The sequence below is a fragment of the Elaeis guineensis genome, chromosome 8 (genome assembly GCF_000442705.2).
Source record: "Elaeis guineensis isolate ETL-2024a chromosome 8, EG11, whole genome shotgun sequence".
Taxonomy (NCBI): Eukaryota; Viridiplantae; Streptophyta; class Magnoliopsida; order Arecales; family Arecaceae; genus Elaeis; species Elaeis guineensis.
In genome coordinates this window covers 124,184,672-124,201,475 of record NC_026000.2, presented here as the reverse complement: position 1 = coordinate 124,201,475, position 16,804 = coordinate 124,184,672, and the positions used below count along the sequence as shown (strand labels likewise).

The 16,804-nt window shown below is 45.5% G+C and overlaps 1 protein-coding gene across 2 annotated transcripts in view; it reads right to left on the bottom strand.

The window, feature by feature from the left end:
- LOC105049713 (DEK domain-containing chromatin-associated protein 1) overlaps positions 1 to 14,582 on the bottom strand; it is a 30,523-nt gene extending 15,941 nt beyond the window's left edge. Inside the window, exons 1-4 of one of the 2 annotated variants that reach the window (XM_019852449.3) lie at positions 14,091 to 14,582; positions 13,924 to 13,957; positions 8,611 to 8,690; positions 8,453 to 8,512 (exon numbers count right to left, since the gene is read on the bottom strand). In XM_019852449.3, the coding sequence (XP_019708008.1) occupies positions 8,453 to 8,512; positions 8,611 to 8,690; positions 13,924 to 13,957; positions 14,091 to 14,444 (528 nt within the window). In that variant the 5' untranslated portion in view covers positions 14,445 to 14,582. The remainder of the gene's footprint in view (positions 1 to 8,452; positions 8,513 to 8,610; positions 8,691 to 13,923; positions 13,958 to 14,090) is intronic. The other variant, XM_019852448.3, reaches the window with a different exon arrangement.
- Positions 14,583 to 16,804: the final 2,222 nt, after the last annotated feature.

Sequence of the window (16,804 nt, the reverse complement as noted above, 5' to 3'; positions counted from 1 at the left end):
CCCCTTGAGGTTGGAGTCGTGGGCGGAGTCCGACTCCCGTGGGAGTCCGGGCGGAGTCCTCTTGGAGCTGAAGTCGCGGCGGAGCCCGACTCCCGTAGGAGTCCGGACGGAGTCCTCTAGGAGTTGATTCTGCTGAGAACTTCGGCTGTGGGTATTTTATACCCAACACCAGTCCCCCCACTTCGAGTTTGAATTTCGAATGAAGGAAGTATAGAGAGATTGGCATAGCCGAGGTTGTCCCCTCGAATCCTGCGCACGGCCGCCCCCATATATTTTGGCATTAAATGTGCGCGTGCTGGAGTCTTTTCGAATCGGAGCGATACGAAGGGACCCTTCGAAATTCCCGCGGTACACTGGCCCAGGTACGGCGCCATAATGGCTCTGCCGATTCGTCAGCCGCTTTTAGCCGCCCGCCGGGGGGAGTGGGACACGTGTCGGGCGCGGGCTGGCCTGGGGGATTCGCGATCATCATGGCGCCGGATCCCAGGGTCTATTTAAACCCGTCCTTCCACCTTTAGGGGCCCTATTCCATTCCAGAGTTTTATCAGTGTCTGCCTTCCCTTCGAGAGCCTGTTTCAGTTGGTATCTTCTCGAACCGTAGGCGCCCTCCAAATCGTCCCTGTCTTCGCCCCCTCCGATCCCTCAGAGCGATCTAGGTTAGTTCCAGCACCTTCAACCTTCTTCCCACCGCTTAGGACTTCTTCTTTGTCATTGTTTTTGTATTCCTCCGAGTTAGTTTCCTGCGACCCCTCGCCTTCATCCTGTCCATCTTCTTCGGGATCCTTGGAGCCCACATTCGAAGCTACTCAAAATGTCGTCCGCTCTTCCGCTCCCTGCAGTTCCGGGAGTTCTTCCGCCTCAAACCCCCAGGTCCCCTGCTCTGTAGACGAACCCGCGTCTGGGGCTGGGCTCCGCCCGATTTTTGCACCGGGCGCCATTCCATGTTCCCTGACTCCGGAGGAACTCCTTCTGATAAGGGTTCAGTATGGAGTTCCTCCGGAGTACGACTGGAGCTGCCTAGCCCTTCTGACCGGGCTAGCACTCCTCCGTCCGGTCGTTTTTGTCTATATCAGGAGGCGTTCCGTGCCGGGCTCCGCTTCCACTTCTTCCTTTGTAGTTGCCCTCTTCCGCTTCTTAGACATCTCCTTGGCTTCTGTGGCCCCGAATTCTTTTAGGTTTTTGATAGGATTTCTCTCCCTCTGCCATGTAGTCGAGGTCCAGCCGTCCCTCTCCCTATTCAGGCACTTCTATACTTTCAAGCGCCATCCTTCGGCGAAGGACTGGTGGTACTTCTCCCCCCAGTTCGGCAAGAAGGGGTTGCTGAAAGGTGCCCCTTCTTCAATCCATAATTGGAAGGGAAATACCTCTTCGTCCACTGCCCGACCTTGAGGCTGGGCCTGCCCCCTTGGGGCTCTCTGAGGGATTCTGTCCGCCGGACCCCCAGCCTGGGGGAGGATGACCTTCAGGCTGCCCGGAAGCTTCTTGCCTACTCCGCTCCTTCCCTTCCCAATCTTCTGAGGGAGCAATTTTTGTTCAACATTGGCCTGAGCCCCCAGGATCCTGCGAGTACTTCATCTCTCCCCTTATCTCCTTTTCTTCTGTCCCTTCTTTTTCTTTCTTTTTTTTTTTTTACTCTTCTTCCTTCTCTCTCCTTATCTCCTTTTCTTCTTCTCTCCCTTTTTCTTTTTTTTTTTTTCGACTCCCGATTGATTGGTTTGCTTCTTTTTCTTCTTCTCTATCTTTTTTTTTTTTTAAGGAATGGACGCCGAAGCAGCGCGGATGCTTGCCAGGGGCCTCAGGGCCCACAAAAGAAAGGGTGTCGCGACCTCCGGATCGGCGAAGAGGCCAGGGCGAGGAGTCGAGCTTGGCCGCACCCGCCAGGCGGCTCCAGCGATTGACATTCCCTCGGATGCCGAGGCAACGGCTCCCCGGACCTCCTCGAGGAGTCCGCCGACGGGGCCCCTGTTTCGGGGGTCCGCTCCACGGAGGCGCCCGTGGCCGAGAGGGGGAAGAGAAGGAAATCAGTGGCCCGCAAGGTGAGTAGCCGCCGAACCGCCGCTGACGAGTCCCTCTGCTCTGAAGAGGGGCCTGAGAATCCCTTCAATGACAGGACTTGATCAGGCGGTTGATCGACGGCTGCATTCTGCCCGACGTCGTCGAGAGGATCGACCGCACCGATCCTGAGCAGCGGGCGTCGCGGACGCGGAGGCGGAATCCGAGGTCTTGAGGAAGAGGCGTCGAGAGGCGGAGGCCGAGAGCCAGCGACTTCGTCGGGCGCTCCAGGACGCGCTGCAGAAAAGGAAGAGCTAGAAGAAGAAATTGAGAATCTAAGGCAGTCCTGGATGAGGGGTGGAGCAGATAACTCTAGGTCGGAGGGAGCAGAGCCTCCTTAGAGTTCTTTTCGTCCTTCCGTCTTTTCATGTGTATACTTCCCTTTTTGTTGTTTTATCCCGCTTTTGTCGTTTTGCTTTTCTTTCCTTGGCCTTCCGGGCTTTGTAGTGTGTATTTTGGAAATGGAATGAAAAGGGTGTTTTGTGTTACCTCGTCCGTGCGTTGTCTCAAATTGTCGTCCGCCGAACTTTTCTTGTCGTTGACTTGTCTGATGCCAACGTCGTTGGTAGGCGCTCGGTCGTCGATGCGTTAGCCTGCCTTCCTCGTCGTACATGGCTGCAAGCCCGAGCTTGGCGGTTCGGACTCCGCATTACTTCGGAGACGTCGCTGTCTTCTCGACCTGTGTAGGGAGTCTTCTTAGAGGCCGGGAGTGTTTGGTAGGAACTCCCTGTCTTTGTTGGGACGAAGTTCTTTAGGTCTCTGGGGTGTCCGTCCTTCATCTGTTTCCGTCGTAGCTCGTCACCCTTCCTTTTTAATTTTCCTCTTCTCAGAGTGAGGGCCCTACCCTCGCTTCTTGCGGGGTTGCATAGGAGCGCGGAGGTGCCGCTGAGGGGTTTTTCCCTTCATCCGATCTCGTCGGGCAACCGGGTTTCGTCATCATCAAGACGAGGTTCTCCCCCCGTTCTCGCGGGGGCACGTAAGGGCCATTGCCAGGGTGGGCGGAGCCTTCCTTGCTGCATAAGTCATGGATGGAACCCGGCTCCCGTAGGAGTCCGGGAGGAGTCTCCCTTGTTGCGGAAGTCAGGGCAGAGCCCGGCTCCCGTAGGAGTCCGGGCGGAGTCTCCCTTGCTGCAGAAGTCGCAGACGGAGCCCAGCTCCCGTAGGAGTCCGGGCGGGGTCTCCCTTGTTGCAGAAGTCACGGACGGAGCCCGACTCCCGTAGGAGTCCGGGCGGGTCTCCCTTGCTGCAGAAGTCACGGACGGAGCCCGACTCCGTAGGAGTCCGGCCTTCGACCTTGCTCAAGTCAGGGCGGGGTTTTCCTCCTGCTCCCGACATGGCCGTGGGGGCACGTTAGGGCGCTGTAAGGACTCTCCCCCCATCCGGTTTAAAAGAACCGGGCCTTTGACTTTGCTCATGTCAGGACGAGGTCCTCCTCCTGTTCCCGACATGGCAGTGGGGGCACGTTAGGGCGCTGTAAGGCCTCTCCCCCCATCCAATCTAAAAGAACCGGGCCTTTGACTTTGCTCATGTCAGGACGAGGTCCTCCTCCTGTTCCTGACATGGCTGTGGGGGCACGTTAGGGCGCTGTAAGGCCTCTCCCCCCATCCGGTCTAAAAGAACCGAGCCTTTGACTTTGCTCATGTCAGGACGAGGTCCTCCTCCTGTTCCTGACATGGCTGTGGGGGCACGTTAGGACGTGTAAGGCCTCTCCCCCATCCGGTCTAAAAGAACCGGACCTTTGACTTTGCTCATGTCAGGACGAGATCCTCCTCCTGTTCCTGACATGGCTGTGGGGGCACGTTAGGGCACTGTAAGGCCTCTCCCCCATCCGATCTAAAAGAACCGGGCCTTTGACATTGTTCATGTCGGGACGAGGTCCTCCTCCTATTCCTGACATGCTGTGGGGGCACGTTAGGGCGCTGTAAGGCCTCTCCCCCCATCCGATCTCGAGATAGTCGGACTTTCATTTCAAGTATGTTAGGACGGGGTTCTCCCCCGTTCCCAACATACCTTTATTTCAGGCGTTTGGAGGGTCATGTCCAGTCGTGATAAATCCATGCCAAATGGGAAGAGTACGTTAAGTAGAAAAAATTTAGATTCAAGGTGAAATAGTGAATGGTACATTTACATATTCTCCGAGTTCCACGGTTGTGGGAGGTCTGCTCCTCCTTGAGGCCCTCCGGTGATGGAGTCGATGGTCCCGATGGGAGGCCGGTCCCGGTTGCTCCTCCCTTCTTGGTGGTTCAGGCTGCGGAAGGGCCCTTGGCCGATCTCCTCTACCCTCAGGCCTGCGTCGGATGAACCTGTCGAGTCGACCTCGCCGAATGAGCTCCTCGATCTCGTCCCGGAGCTGGATGCATTCCTCTGTGTCGTGCCGTGGTCGCGGTGGTAGAGACAGAACTTGTTGGGGTTGCGCTTCCCGGGGTGTGTGCGCATCCTCTCTGCCTAGGGAGCTGCTCCCTGACCTCCATCAGTACCTGGGCCTTCGAGGCGTTGAGGGGGGCGTAGTTGCGGAATCTCCCCGGTGGGGAACCCCGCCGAACCCCGCGATCCGGACTTCTCTGTCTGCGTACCCGGGATGGAGTATGGGCACGCTTGTGCCCAGGAGGGGATCGAGAACGCGACCGGGCTTCTCTGGGCCTTTTTTCAATTGCGGGCTTACTCGAGTCTCCCGCTTGCCGCTCCCTCGCTGTTTCTTCATCCTTCATTTTGAAGGCTTCTTCCCTCGGGCGTATCCTTCGGTCCGGCTAGCAAATCAGCAAAATCCTGGGGTACTTCTTCTCCAGGAGAACAAAAGGTCATTCTTCTGAAGGCCACCCTTCAGGGCGGCCTTTGCGACTGATTGGTCCAATTCCGGACCTCCAGCGCCGCGATGTTGAAACGGTTGATGTAGGCCCGGATGGACTCCCCTCCCTCTGTTTGATATTGATGAGGGACTCCGAACCCTTCCGGGGGGCCGGCTGCTGACAAAATGGCCACAAATTGATGGCTCATTTGATCGAAGGAAAAGATGATACCCGATTTCAAAGCCGAGTACCAGTTCCTCGCCGCTCCCTTCAAGGTGGACGGGAAGGCCCGGCATAGAATGGCGTCAGGAGCGCCGTGAAACAGCATCATCGTCCGGAAGGCTTTCAGATGATCAACCGGGTCCGAAGTCCCGTCGTAGCTTTCGAACTGGGGGAGCTTGAAGTTTGGCGGGATCGGTTCCTGCATGATCATTTGAGAGAAGGGAGGGTCCGTACAAATATCATCACCATAAGCGGGGGAGCATGGCGGAGCTCTTCGATCCGTCGGTTCATCTCCTGGAGCCTTCGGTCCAGGAAATCCTCCCGACTTCGAGTCTCGAGGGTCCTCTGGCAGAATGGGGGCAGGGATCTTCCAGGGGTGGAGTCGTGGTCCGATTGAGGGCTCTCCACCCTCGGGTTCGTTTTCCCAGGAAGGACGGGGCGGCTGGCCCAGGTGGCCCGCCCCGCCGCGGATTCTGGTGTTCCGGGGACGCCCTTTCCGGGCGTACCGATGCCTGCGGCTGCTGCTGCTGCATAGCCTGCACAGCTTCTGTGAGGCCTCTGACCTGCTGCGCCAGCAGGTCAAACTGCTCCGCGCCGACCACCGCCGTCGGAGGAGGAGGAGGTTGAGAAACAGGAGGAGAGGCCGGAGCCTGAGATCTGGCCGCGGAGGCCGTGGACCGTCGCGTGGACGCCTTGCGGGGAGGCATCGAGTAAAGATCCCGTGGGGGAAACAAGGAATGGGTGTCGGAGGAGACGATCGAAGGCGGCTTCGTTGAGCGCTCCTTTAAGAACAAGGGCGGCCCCTTCCTCTAGCGCCAATCCTGTTGGTGCAAAAATCCGCTTGCGCTGGAGAAGCTGGAGTCGAGGGAGTCGCGGTCGCCGTCGGGACCTGCAAAAGAAGTCTAAATCGGAGGTGGGGTTGCTCCGGCAAGACCCTCCGACGCTCAAGTCAGTTCTCTGCCTCAACAAGAATGGAGTGCTCGAACGGAGAATTTAGCAGAGTTTTGAGGTAAAAAATTAGAGCTTATTGAATAACGTATCTGGGGCCCCCTTTTATAGGCGGAGGGGGCAGTAACCTGATAGCGACATCTGTAACCGCCCACCTCCGATTTAGACTTCCTTTGCAGGTCCCGACGGCGACCGCGACTCCCTCGACTCCAGCTTCTCCGGCGCAAGCGGATTTTTGCACCAACAGACTCCAAGAGAGTGAGCATAATTTTTTAAATGTTGAGCCACTGACAAATTCCATCACTACACATTAATATATCCAATTTTTCCTAGAATGATGGTGCCTATCTCAAAGCTGAGAGCTACCCCTCTTTCTGTCAAGGAGGCTACTTTTTCGGGAAGAGTTTGGACTAACCATGACAATGTATATAATATCTTCGATGTTGTCATTTCAAAATGTGCACTTCGACCATTGTTTCACCTCCCAAAAAGCTATATTGGCTTGACGAGTGCAGCTGAAGAGGCGGGAGCAAAAAAACTAATAATTTCTTTGATGTCCTATTTAAGTTAAGGGGAAAAGAGAAGTGCTTTTTCCTCAACATGTGACTCTTATTAGCAAAATATTTATCCGAAGTGGCACAAAAAATCAATCCAGAGAAATTTGACTCCACCAAGACATTAGATTGTGGAATGCATCAATTCTGATATTTTTAACTAGAAGTGTGCTGTATAATCTTGAAGCTGGCTTCAAAGAAACTTATGTTCGCCTGCTAGTATTCAAGAAGCTCAAGAGATGCAGAGGGCCAATGGACAACTGAGCCTGAGAAGCATGTATGACCCTCAGAAGTCAGAAGTTTTGTACAGATCATCGGATGTTTTATCTATCTTTCACCAATGCTTATGATTTTGGTTTTCTGCTATGTATGGTGAAGACATGGTTGAAATAAATCAGTCAAAACATACTGGTTGCGTGGTGGCTCAAAAATAATATATGTTACATCCAGATGTATCAGATCAGAAGGCAACAAATATAAAAGAGTGCATAAACAGGAAATATTATGAGAGAATATTGATTATCTAATTCCATTCATGTAGCCAATTATACCAACGCCTTAAAAGGAAGACACCAACAGGCATACGTTTCAAGACTTTGAAAGATGTGGCACTCTATTGTTAATAGCTCAATCATATTTGAACGTGATAAAAAAAGACATGCTCATTGACATTTCCTTTACTTCCATGTTTCGTAAAAAAAAAAAGCAATAGCTCACTTAATTGCATGGCAATCTCCACAAGTCAGTTCTCAATACTACAGTATCAAGTTGTTCAATGGCAAAAGCCAGAAGAAAGCAAGCACCTTGTCATGCTGACAGAAGCATCTAGGAGGGATTGAATCTTTTGAAAGCATTTATCCCCAAACAGAAAAAGATAAATGGCAAGGTTATGGTAAGACCTTTAGCAAGTAGAATGGTAATAGGTCATTGCAATTTAAAAAAGGTAATATCATCAGACAATTGTAATCATCAGCATATTGGTTCAAGGGCGTCCATGATTCTCGTTTCCAAAGGAATTCAAGTTTGTACCAACATACTCACTTTAATAAGCACAATAGTTGACATCTACAAGGGTAGAGGACTCGATGATGAATGGTGCACTGACATGCTTACAAACAGCCAAAAGAAGCAACACTAGATGATTCCTCCCCGGATCTTGCTGATCTCTTACATTGTGTTTCGATACACATTATCAGATCTTCACCATCTTATTAACAATCTTTGGACATTCTCCTCATCATGCAAGCAAGATATATAGTGTCAATGCAAAGGATCAACATTTTTATGGATTTATTTATTATCCATTAAAAGACATCTTCGATGTATGAAATTATTATGTGAAGTATCAGTATCATCCATGTAATATTTTCTCATTTTAAGTGACTCTTCTGATAGTGAGAACTCATGCAAGATATATATCCTTTATTTGACATTACAACATGACACTTGGGGTGGACATATTATATATTCCATAGTGTATATGTGATTCATCTTGATGACTACTATTTATCCAACGCACTACAATATGCGCATATAGAAGGCAGGCCTTGGTGCAATGGTAAGATTGCTCCATTGTGACCTAAGTATTATGGTTTGAAACATAATAACAGCCAATCCGTGTGTGTGGATACGGCGGCATGCATTTGACCCTCCCCAAAGCCCACAATGGCAAGAGCCTCGTACACTGGAACCATATATGAGAACAATCACAATGCCAGCCTAAAGATGCACACAAGCACACACTTATCTATGGCAGCATCCTCCCTTTATTGTACTTTGGCCAACATAACAATCCATAAAAATGTCTGATGTTGGTCAGAATGATGATATACCACACAACAAAGTCCCTTAATGAAAAGAAGATCATTGAAATAGATAATATTAAGCTACCTTGTTGTCAGCCCAAACAAAACCAGAGAACTGCAAAACATTTCTCTTGAGAAAATGTACCTGAAAGAAAATATTGATCGTTAATGGAAAAAGGCATAAAACAACATAAACAATGCTTGTGCAAGCACTCAAAGAAAAGCTTCAGATGGGAGGTTTACATTTGATTTCCTTCCAAAAAGTATTGAGTGAAGAATCTGAAGGTTCTCATCTATCTTTCTTTTCGACAGCTTGAATAACACTGAAACACTTAGCAGGATTGGTTGGAACTAAAGAACATTTGATAGTTCAAAAATACTCAAATAAGATCAAATGCAATACTAGAAATGACATTATTGCCCTACAAAAAAAAAAAGAGAGATCACGAGCACTGTGGTGACAGCACCAGTATGATAAAGCAGACTCATTTCATTTTTACAAAACAAGAGGAAAAAGGTCAAGTATCACATTTTTCAAAACAGGATGGATGGCACTAGCATAAAACAGAGCCAGAACTCAAACATAAAACTAATCATTCATTTCATCCAAATAGACAAAGATTTACATAAAAGAAGAGGAAGTTTAATAAGAAAAAAGCTATTGCACAAATAAAACTAAGAACTAAGGCATGACCAGATGGTGGATGACCATCAAGTGAAAAAAAGAAAAATTGGAGAGATAAGAACACAAGATTGCACCCAAAACACTCAGCAACCCATTCTGTCCTAGAAAATTTATAATATTCTCTGCCAACAAATATTGAAGAAATGACGTGGCAAAATTTTCCTATGAAACCTCCTGAGCTTTAGATCTGATAGGTGGTAAATCGTAAATGGACAATTCCCTAGAATAATGAACCTTTCATTACTCAGTTACTGTATCTTTTGTTCTCTCCAACTTAGGTGGCTTTTTGTATCCTCATTCTACATTATTAATAGTTCCTCAAAACAGGGATCAGACCAATCAAGCCCACTTTTTTATTTCTTCACCAAAAGACAGGTAATGCTTATATGGGTCTAACCAAAATGATTCAAGGCTATGAAATTATTATCTCAAAATGTTTCAACATGCAGGGTAAAAGCCATTCATCAGTCAAGGCCAAAAGATCTTTTAACATGCCATCTCAAGAAAGTAATGGATACATACTCCAACACCAATGTTTAGATTATCATAAACAGTTCAACTAAAGTCTGAAACCATGGAGCAACCATATATTTAAAAAAGAAAAAAGCTTGACCAATTAGATTGTCATGGTGTTTGCTGTATTGCAGCAGAGGAATTTAAAAATAATAATAAGAGGAAGAAGAAAAGATACATTAATGAATGTCATTAAAAAAGAAATCTAATTTTAGTGAAAGTATGCTAATGACAAAAGGGTCAGAGACTGGTTACTGAAGAATCAAGAATTTGATTTTAAAAAGGCAAATATAATTTTCTTTCATTAAGCTATGTGATATTATGATTACTCTTTATCAGTGCATTATGGTTATTCTTACACATCCATTTTCTCATCCCATGAAGACATAGAATGATTCCTATAGACTTTGTACCTTTTAATTGCATCCCTTCCTCCCATCACTCTGTATAGTGTGTGCACATACATGGGCATTGCTTCTTTTCCTTCCATTTCACTGTTCCCTCCTTCAGAGGAAGGGTGGTATAGGCCACATGAAATGTTAAAAACCAAAAGTAAAAGATAATATACCATAAAAGGTGACAATGTATTTCCAAAAATGTTAATAAAGGGTTGCCCATACACCTCAATTGGCAACAAAAAATTTATGATACTAAAATAACACAAAGAACACAATGAAAAGGCAAGATGAAATCCTTGATTCACAAAAAGAGGAAAAATTCCACAGCCCTTAAACAAAAATGAGCAACTAATGATGCACCTAATGCTTAACCTCCACTACTCATCTTGCTATAACCCCTGCAAGACTATAGGCTACCAATAAGATGATTACCAGCCCAAACATGTTCCTACCATGTTCATTCTGCTATGCAGACTTCTCTCAAATGGTTTATGATTTATCTTTGGTCAGATCTTCTACCACAAAAATTTTGAAATGACTGAATGGCAAATTTGCTCCGTAAGAATGACAACAATCTTTATCACCAAAAAAGCCTTAGTTTCCAGATGAAGTGTCTTACTTATAAACTGCCATATTAATTTTCATTAACACAAGGCAGAATGTTTGATCAACAAAATTCCTTGTCCACCAAGAAAAAAATTGCATAAAGCACATTGTGAAGATTGCCTTCCTATTTTCCTCCACTAAAAAGGCAAATTACAAAGCTAAAAAAACAAATTACTACTCACAAATCAAATGAATGCATGTGTTTTCCTAGGGCAACCCCTCTTCCAATCCAACAGCAGAGCATGCACTGTTTGATAGAATAAGCCAAAGCTTATAAAATAACAACACTCATGACTTAAAGGAGGCTGAAAAGGAATGATAGGGCAAAAGGTAACTCACATCACAATTGGACAAAATCAGCTTAATTATCAGTTATCCTCACATCAAATCAAACTATAAACTTGCAAACTACCGCTGAATAAATATCAGAACAGAAGCACCTGTTATTCATGTTTGCCCAGTGACATTACCATGCATATATTTGCTCTAAGCAATGACCGCCGAACTGGAACTGGAATCCGAACCGGAGCCCATGCCAATTGGCCGACGGTATGGTTCGGTTCCGGTTCTATACCGTTTCATGCGAGGCCGAACCGACAGGGCAGAGAAGGGGAGAGGGAGAAGAAAGAGAGGAAAAGAGAGAGAGAGAGAGAGAGAGAGAGAGAGGAGGGGGAGAGGAGGAGAGGGCCTCCGGTGGCCATCCGAGGCTGTGCCGAGGTGCCTAAGTGCAGCCAAAGCCCTCTGGTGTGAAACAGGGGTTCACCCCTATTTCAATTTTTTTTTAGGTTTTATCGCACAAAGTCGGCAAACCATTTGCTGACTTCAACCGAAATTATTATAAATAAATAAAATAGGTGAAATCGGCACCAGTCATCGACTTCGCACGATAAAACCCAAAAAAACCTAAAACAAGGGCGAATCCCTATTTCGCATAGGAGGAGGGCGGAGGCGCTCCTCTAGCCTTGGCCACCCTTAGGCCTGTCGACACGGCCTCGGACGGCCTCTAGCAACCGTCGGAGGCCCTCTCCTCCTCTCTCTCTTCCTCTCTTTCTTCTCCCTCCCTTCAAGACAGCCGTTGTGCCATTTTCTACGCTAGAAGTGGTTGCCAACATGATTCGACACAACCTGAACCGTCTGGTTTACGATGGTTTGGCAAACGGTGGCTATAAGGAACTACAAAGTACAAGCATTGCTTGATTTTGCATGAAGGCAAGCATGTCAAAGCCAAAAGGGCCTACAAGCTCTAGGACCTAGCTCAAAGGACAAAAATGCTAAGTTATGAAACATTCAATAAATATGTTAGAAATCATTAGTATTTGCATTTGGGAAAGGAAAAACATAAACACATATCAACATATTAATCACTCAATGTCCAATATGATAATTGTGTTAGAACTTGGATACCACAAATCATGAACAACATCCAACATAATCATACACTAACGAAGATATGCAGTTAACAACATGATCTAGAGAGAGAGAGAGAGAGAGAGAGAGAGAGAGAGAGAGAGAGAACAGTAAAAAAAATAAACTAGAAAATAAAAGATATAAAATAATAACAGGAAAGAGAAAAGGTCCATTCTGGCCAATTTGGTTAAATATGGAGGGAGAAGGGTTGCACTGCTTCAGGTTTTAAAATTGCTCAGCTGTTCTTTTTACCTAATGAACCTCCACCTCTTGCACCCAATGCATCTTGATTAGAGTTGTAAAATAATCAAATAAACAAAGGTGTTGGCTTCCTTTTAATTTCTTTTTCTTTTTTAACACTAACATTGCATTGAAAGCCAAAAAAAAAAATTTGCATGAAATTGAACAAACACTTGTGGTAAGAAGCACTTCTATACCAATTTTCAAAAATTAGCAATCAATAGTCTTTAAGAATACACATAAATTCAACAATTCATATGCACTTACCAAACAGTTTATAAAGACTAAGATACAGAAGATGGCAAGATTAGATTCCGAGACTGGGAGGGTATTTCTGTGAATAAGAAATTTTACTAAGGATCTCCAACTAGTCATCAGGATATCCATTTTATTCTTTATTTGCTTCATTTGAGGTGCTAGGACAATTTGAAAGAGGTTTTGATATGTAAGTGTTTTACACATCCTTTTTTTTCCAATAACAGCTCACCTTTTTTTGATTCAATAAGTAGGTGCGATTAACTTTTATGATGGAAACATAATTGGAGCATGAAATAAGGTTAAATCATCTCAAACCCCCTCCTTTTTATTTTTATCCTCCTCTCCTCTTCTATTTTTCCTCCATACCGTCTCTTTAATGAAATCTTTTCCAAAATATACAAAAAAATATGATACCTTGCCACTAGAAATCATGGCCTAATATCCCAGGACCAAATTCTCTTCATATCTGTAAACAAAATGAGACCATCCAAAAGTTTGAAATATCCCTCCTGAAGCCCACACTTGCTCCCACAACATCTTATCTCCTTGACCTAATATTTATTCTAAACCCCGTGATTCTCAGATTGACCAATACCAACAGATCTAATGACAAAACTACCTTGCAACCCCACAGTCCTCCAGTCTTTGCTTCATCAGACCCGCTCTGCATCCATTCTAAAAACCAAAAAGGACCTTAAGTAGGGACAGTCCTAATTCCTGACCCTCACTACAGTGACTCTTGTTCATAGCCTGATTTCCAAGATGACAAATACCAGCATTTTACATCTCCTTCACACCTTCAAGGCCACTTAATTGACAATCATGAAACCCAAATTTCAGGTAATCATTCCAACTACCTACCCAACTATAAATCCAGATTTAGTCAAATTAAGTCAACCAAAACCAATATCAGGGAACAAAGTCAGAAAGTACTTATTCCCCACTTAAACTAATGTTGACCAAAAATATGACATTGAAAGATAGATGACTCAGTTACCTGCATACACTCCAGTGAAAAGAAGAGGTAAAATACCAAACTCCTCATCCAATCTTGTATATCTCCATGTCAGTACAATCTTCCATTCTATCAATCATCTTCCCTTCTGTTACTCTTTCTTGGCTAAGTTTAGTCCAGATTTCTCGCATATCTTATCTTTGTCCTCTCATGTGCAACAATGAAAACGAGCAACATGCTCCCTTCATCTCAATGTAGCAACCGTCCTTTCCGTGTATTCCACTCATCCTGTCCTTCCACAAAATGAATGTTTTTCCCTCCTTGTGGTCTCACACACAGCAAGTGATTTATCCCTATATCAGAACACTATGCAGCCTACTTAGTTGTAGATGGTTACTATTCAAAGCACATATTCTTGTTGCCAATGAAGGAGTGCAATTACGATAAATACATGCGAATAAAGAAACACAAGACAAATCAAGAGCGTAGAGTACCATTGGGTATGTCTTTGAGCTTTGTTCCAGAACCCTGAAACCACATAATGAAAAGAAAGCCCTACTTCAATAAAAAAAAAAACCTTAGATTTAAAGATTCAAAGGAAGAGACTGCTAACAAGCAGGCCAGCAAACCGAAAAACGGCCACTATATCGCTTCCCATTACCTGCTCGATGGAAAGAACTTTCGTTGCCGAGGTCCTTCGAGGAGACACCGCCGTGTACCTCTCCACGGCCTTCCTCTCCCTCGACGGCCGCTCCACCGGCGTGGTGGGTTCCCTCGCCATCGACCGCCTCTTCCTCTCTTTCTTCTCCGTCCCTTGCTCCTCACCCTTCTCCACCGCCTCCCTTCTCTTCCGCTTCTGCTTCTCCTCAACCTTCTTTCCCTCCTTCTCCTCCTCCTCCTCCCCTTTTTTCCCCTCCCTGCTCGCCTCTCCTCCGGCCGCTGCCTCCTCCTCCACCGGATCCCTCGCCGCTTCCGCCGGAGGAGATCCGTCCTCGTCGAGGGTGTCGGAAGCCATCGGACCAAAGAGAACACGTAAACCCTAGGGAAAGCGGGGACTGTGACAGAGCCGAGGGTTTTAGACTTGTAGTGCGGTGGCGGGGGATGGGGAATAGGAACGGGGCGATGGATGGGTTCTTTTCGTCCGGAGGCGCGGATTCCAATTGGAAAATTTAATGAGGGCGGGTTATAAGTGGCAGGTTTGAAATTCTTTGCCGATTTTGGGAGCCGGCTGTCGCGATGTACCCTGCGTAATCTCAGGCCACCTTTTTCAGTTTTCGCAGGTGTTTTGCGGAAAAGCAGTGTGGTTCATTTTTGGTGCCATCTGAATTTCGTCCGTAGATTACATCATCTTTGCCGTTGGATCTTTAGATAAATATAACTGAGAGGATAAGACTGAATATAAGAGATTTTTTTACCCATTTACTATAATTTTTAAAATTATTTATCAAAATAATATTTTTTAAAAAATATTTATCAAATATTATCCATAAAAAAATTATCCTCATAAGATGACTTTAGATGCCATCTGGATCTCCCTCCACACCATGTAGGAGGATGTGAGATGGTAAGTCAACTAACAATATCAGCATTTGGAAGGACGACCTTCATAGTCGCCTTACGAAAAGGCGACTATATCAATCGTCCTTCCAAACGGTGATTATAAAAATCGCTCTTCCAAACATTGACTCTTAAAAGACTTATCCAAAAAAAATAAAAATCACAGTCGGCCCCTCTTTTTCCCGCAACAAAATCGCCCTTCCAAACGGCGACTATAAAAGTCACCCTTCCAAACGTCGACTCTTAAGAGACTTATCCAAAAAAAAATAAAAACCACAGTCGGCCTCCCTCTTCCTTGCGACAAACCAGTCGGTCCCCCCTCTCCCAGCGTCACTCGGTTACCCCTCCAACGATATTCGATCCCCCCTCCTTCCTGTGACACTTGGTCCCCCCTCCTCCCCGCATGATCTCTCCTCTCGGTCCCCTCCTCTCCGCACGATCTCTCCCTCTCGGTCCCCTCTCCTCCTCGCACGATCCCAGTCGCTCGATGCCCTCCTCCTCCCCGCGCAATCTCTCTCTCTCTCAATCCCCCCTCCTCCCCGCACGAACCTCGCCGCTCCTCTCGATCCCTAGCGCAAACGCCCTGCCTCAGTCCCCTGTGGCCGTCCCCCTCCTCTCAATGTGAGAACCCCAGTCCCCTCCTCCTCCCGACGTACCTCTCCGTACTGCCGTCGGTATTCCTCAAGGATAATTTTTTTTATTTTTTTTATTTTTATAATCTATTTTTTATTTGAATTATAAATTTATTTTTAAATATTTAACATAAATATAATATTTATTTATAAATAAATTATCAAAATAATTTTTTACTTGAAATTGTTTGGATGGTTGGGCCCAAAATCCATGGCCCAACTATTAAGTTTATATTTTTTAAAAATTTTACATTACATGGAACCATAGACCCATCTTTTGATTAATATACATATTCTAAAATATCCGTACAATTATATTTTTTTATACGGATGGAAGAATTATATATATTGGTCAATTGATTGTCCAGTTTAGACAGTTTAGGAATTGCAATTAATTCTATAGGTAATTATGATAATCAATCGATATACAATAGGGGCCGAAAAAATTTCGGACAGTATTTTTTTTTAGTTCTCCTCACACATTTTCAGTCGTATAGAGAGAACTGAGGAGAAATACTGTTGAAATTTTTTTGGACCCCTATTACGTATCAGTTGATTACCATAATTATCTATAGAATTAATACAATTTCTGAATGGGATAGGACCTAATTTTATCTAGTAGACAGCAATAGAATACATTTATTAAACTCATTTGAAATATTAAGTACTTTATTTCTAGTGAACATCTATTTATATGTTCATGCAGTTATTTCTCACAATAATTTCTAACAAAATGGATCTAAGTCTTGTCACTGTTATCTTCCATTGGAATGGGAGGATCAGTCATAATGCTAACGGTGCATATTATGATGGTGGAAAGATCTGGATGACAATGGTGGACCGAAATATAACATATCCAGAACTTGTACGAGTCTGCTATGCTGTCATTGGATGGAACCTCAATCACTGTGGAGTTTTTCTATTATGCAGATTTTCGATGCATATCGTTGGATAGTATTTGACTGTACCTATTGAAGATGATCAAAACATTAACATCATCTTGAGTATCCTATCAGAGGAGATTTTTTGAGTTGTTGAAATTTTTATTGAGCCGGCAGCGATAGGAGTTTCGGATGGTGATGAATAGGGTAGTGATGAACAGTATGTTAGTGTGTCTCAGACTGTATCTACCCCACTTGTACAATCGAGGATGGATGATTCTTTATCTGATACAGCTCCAATGATC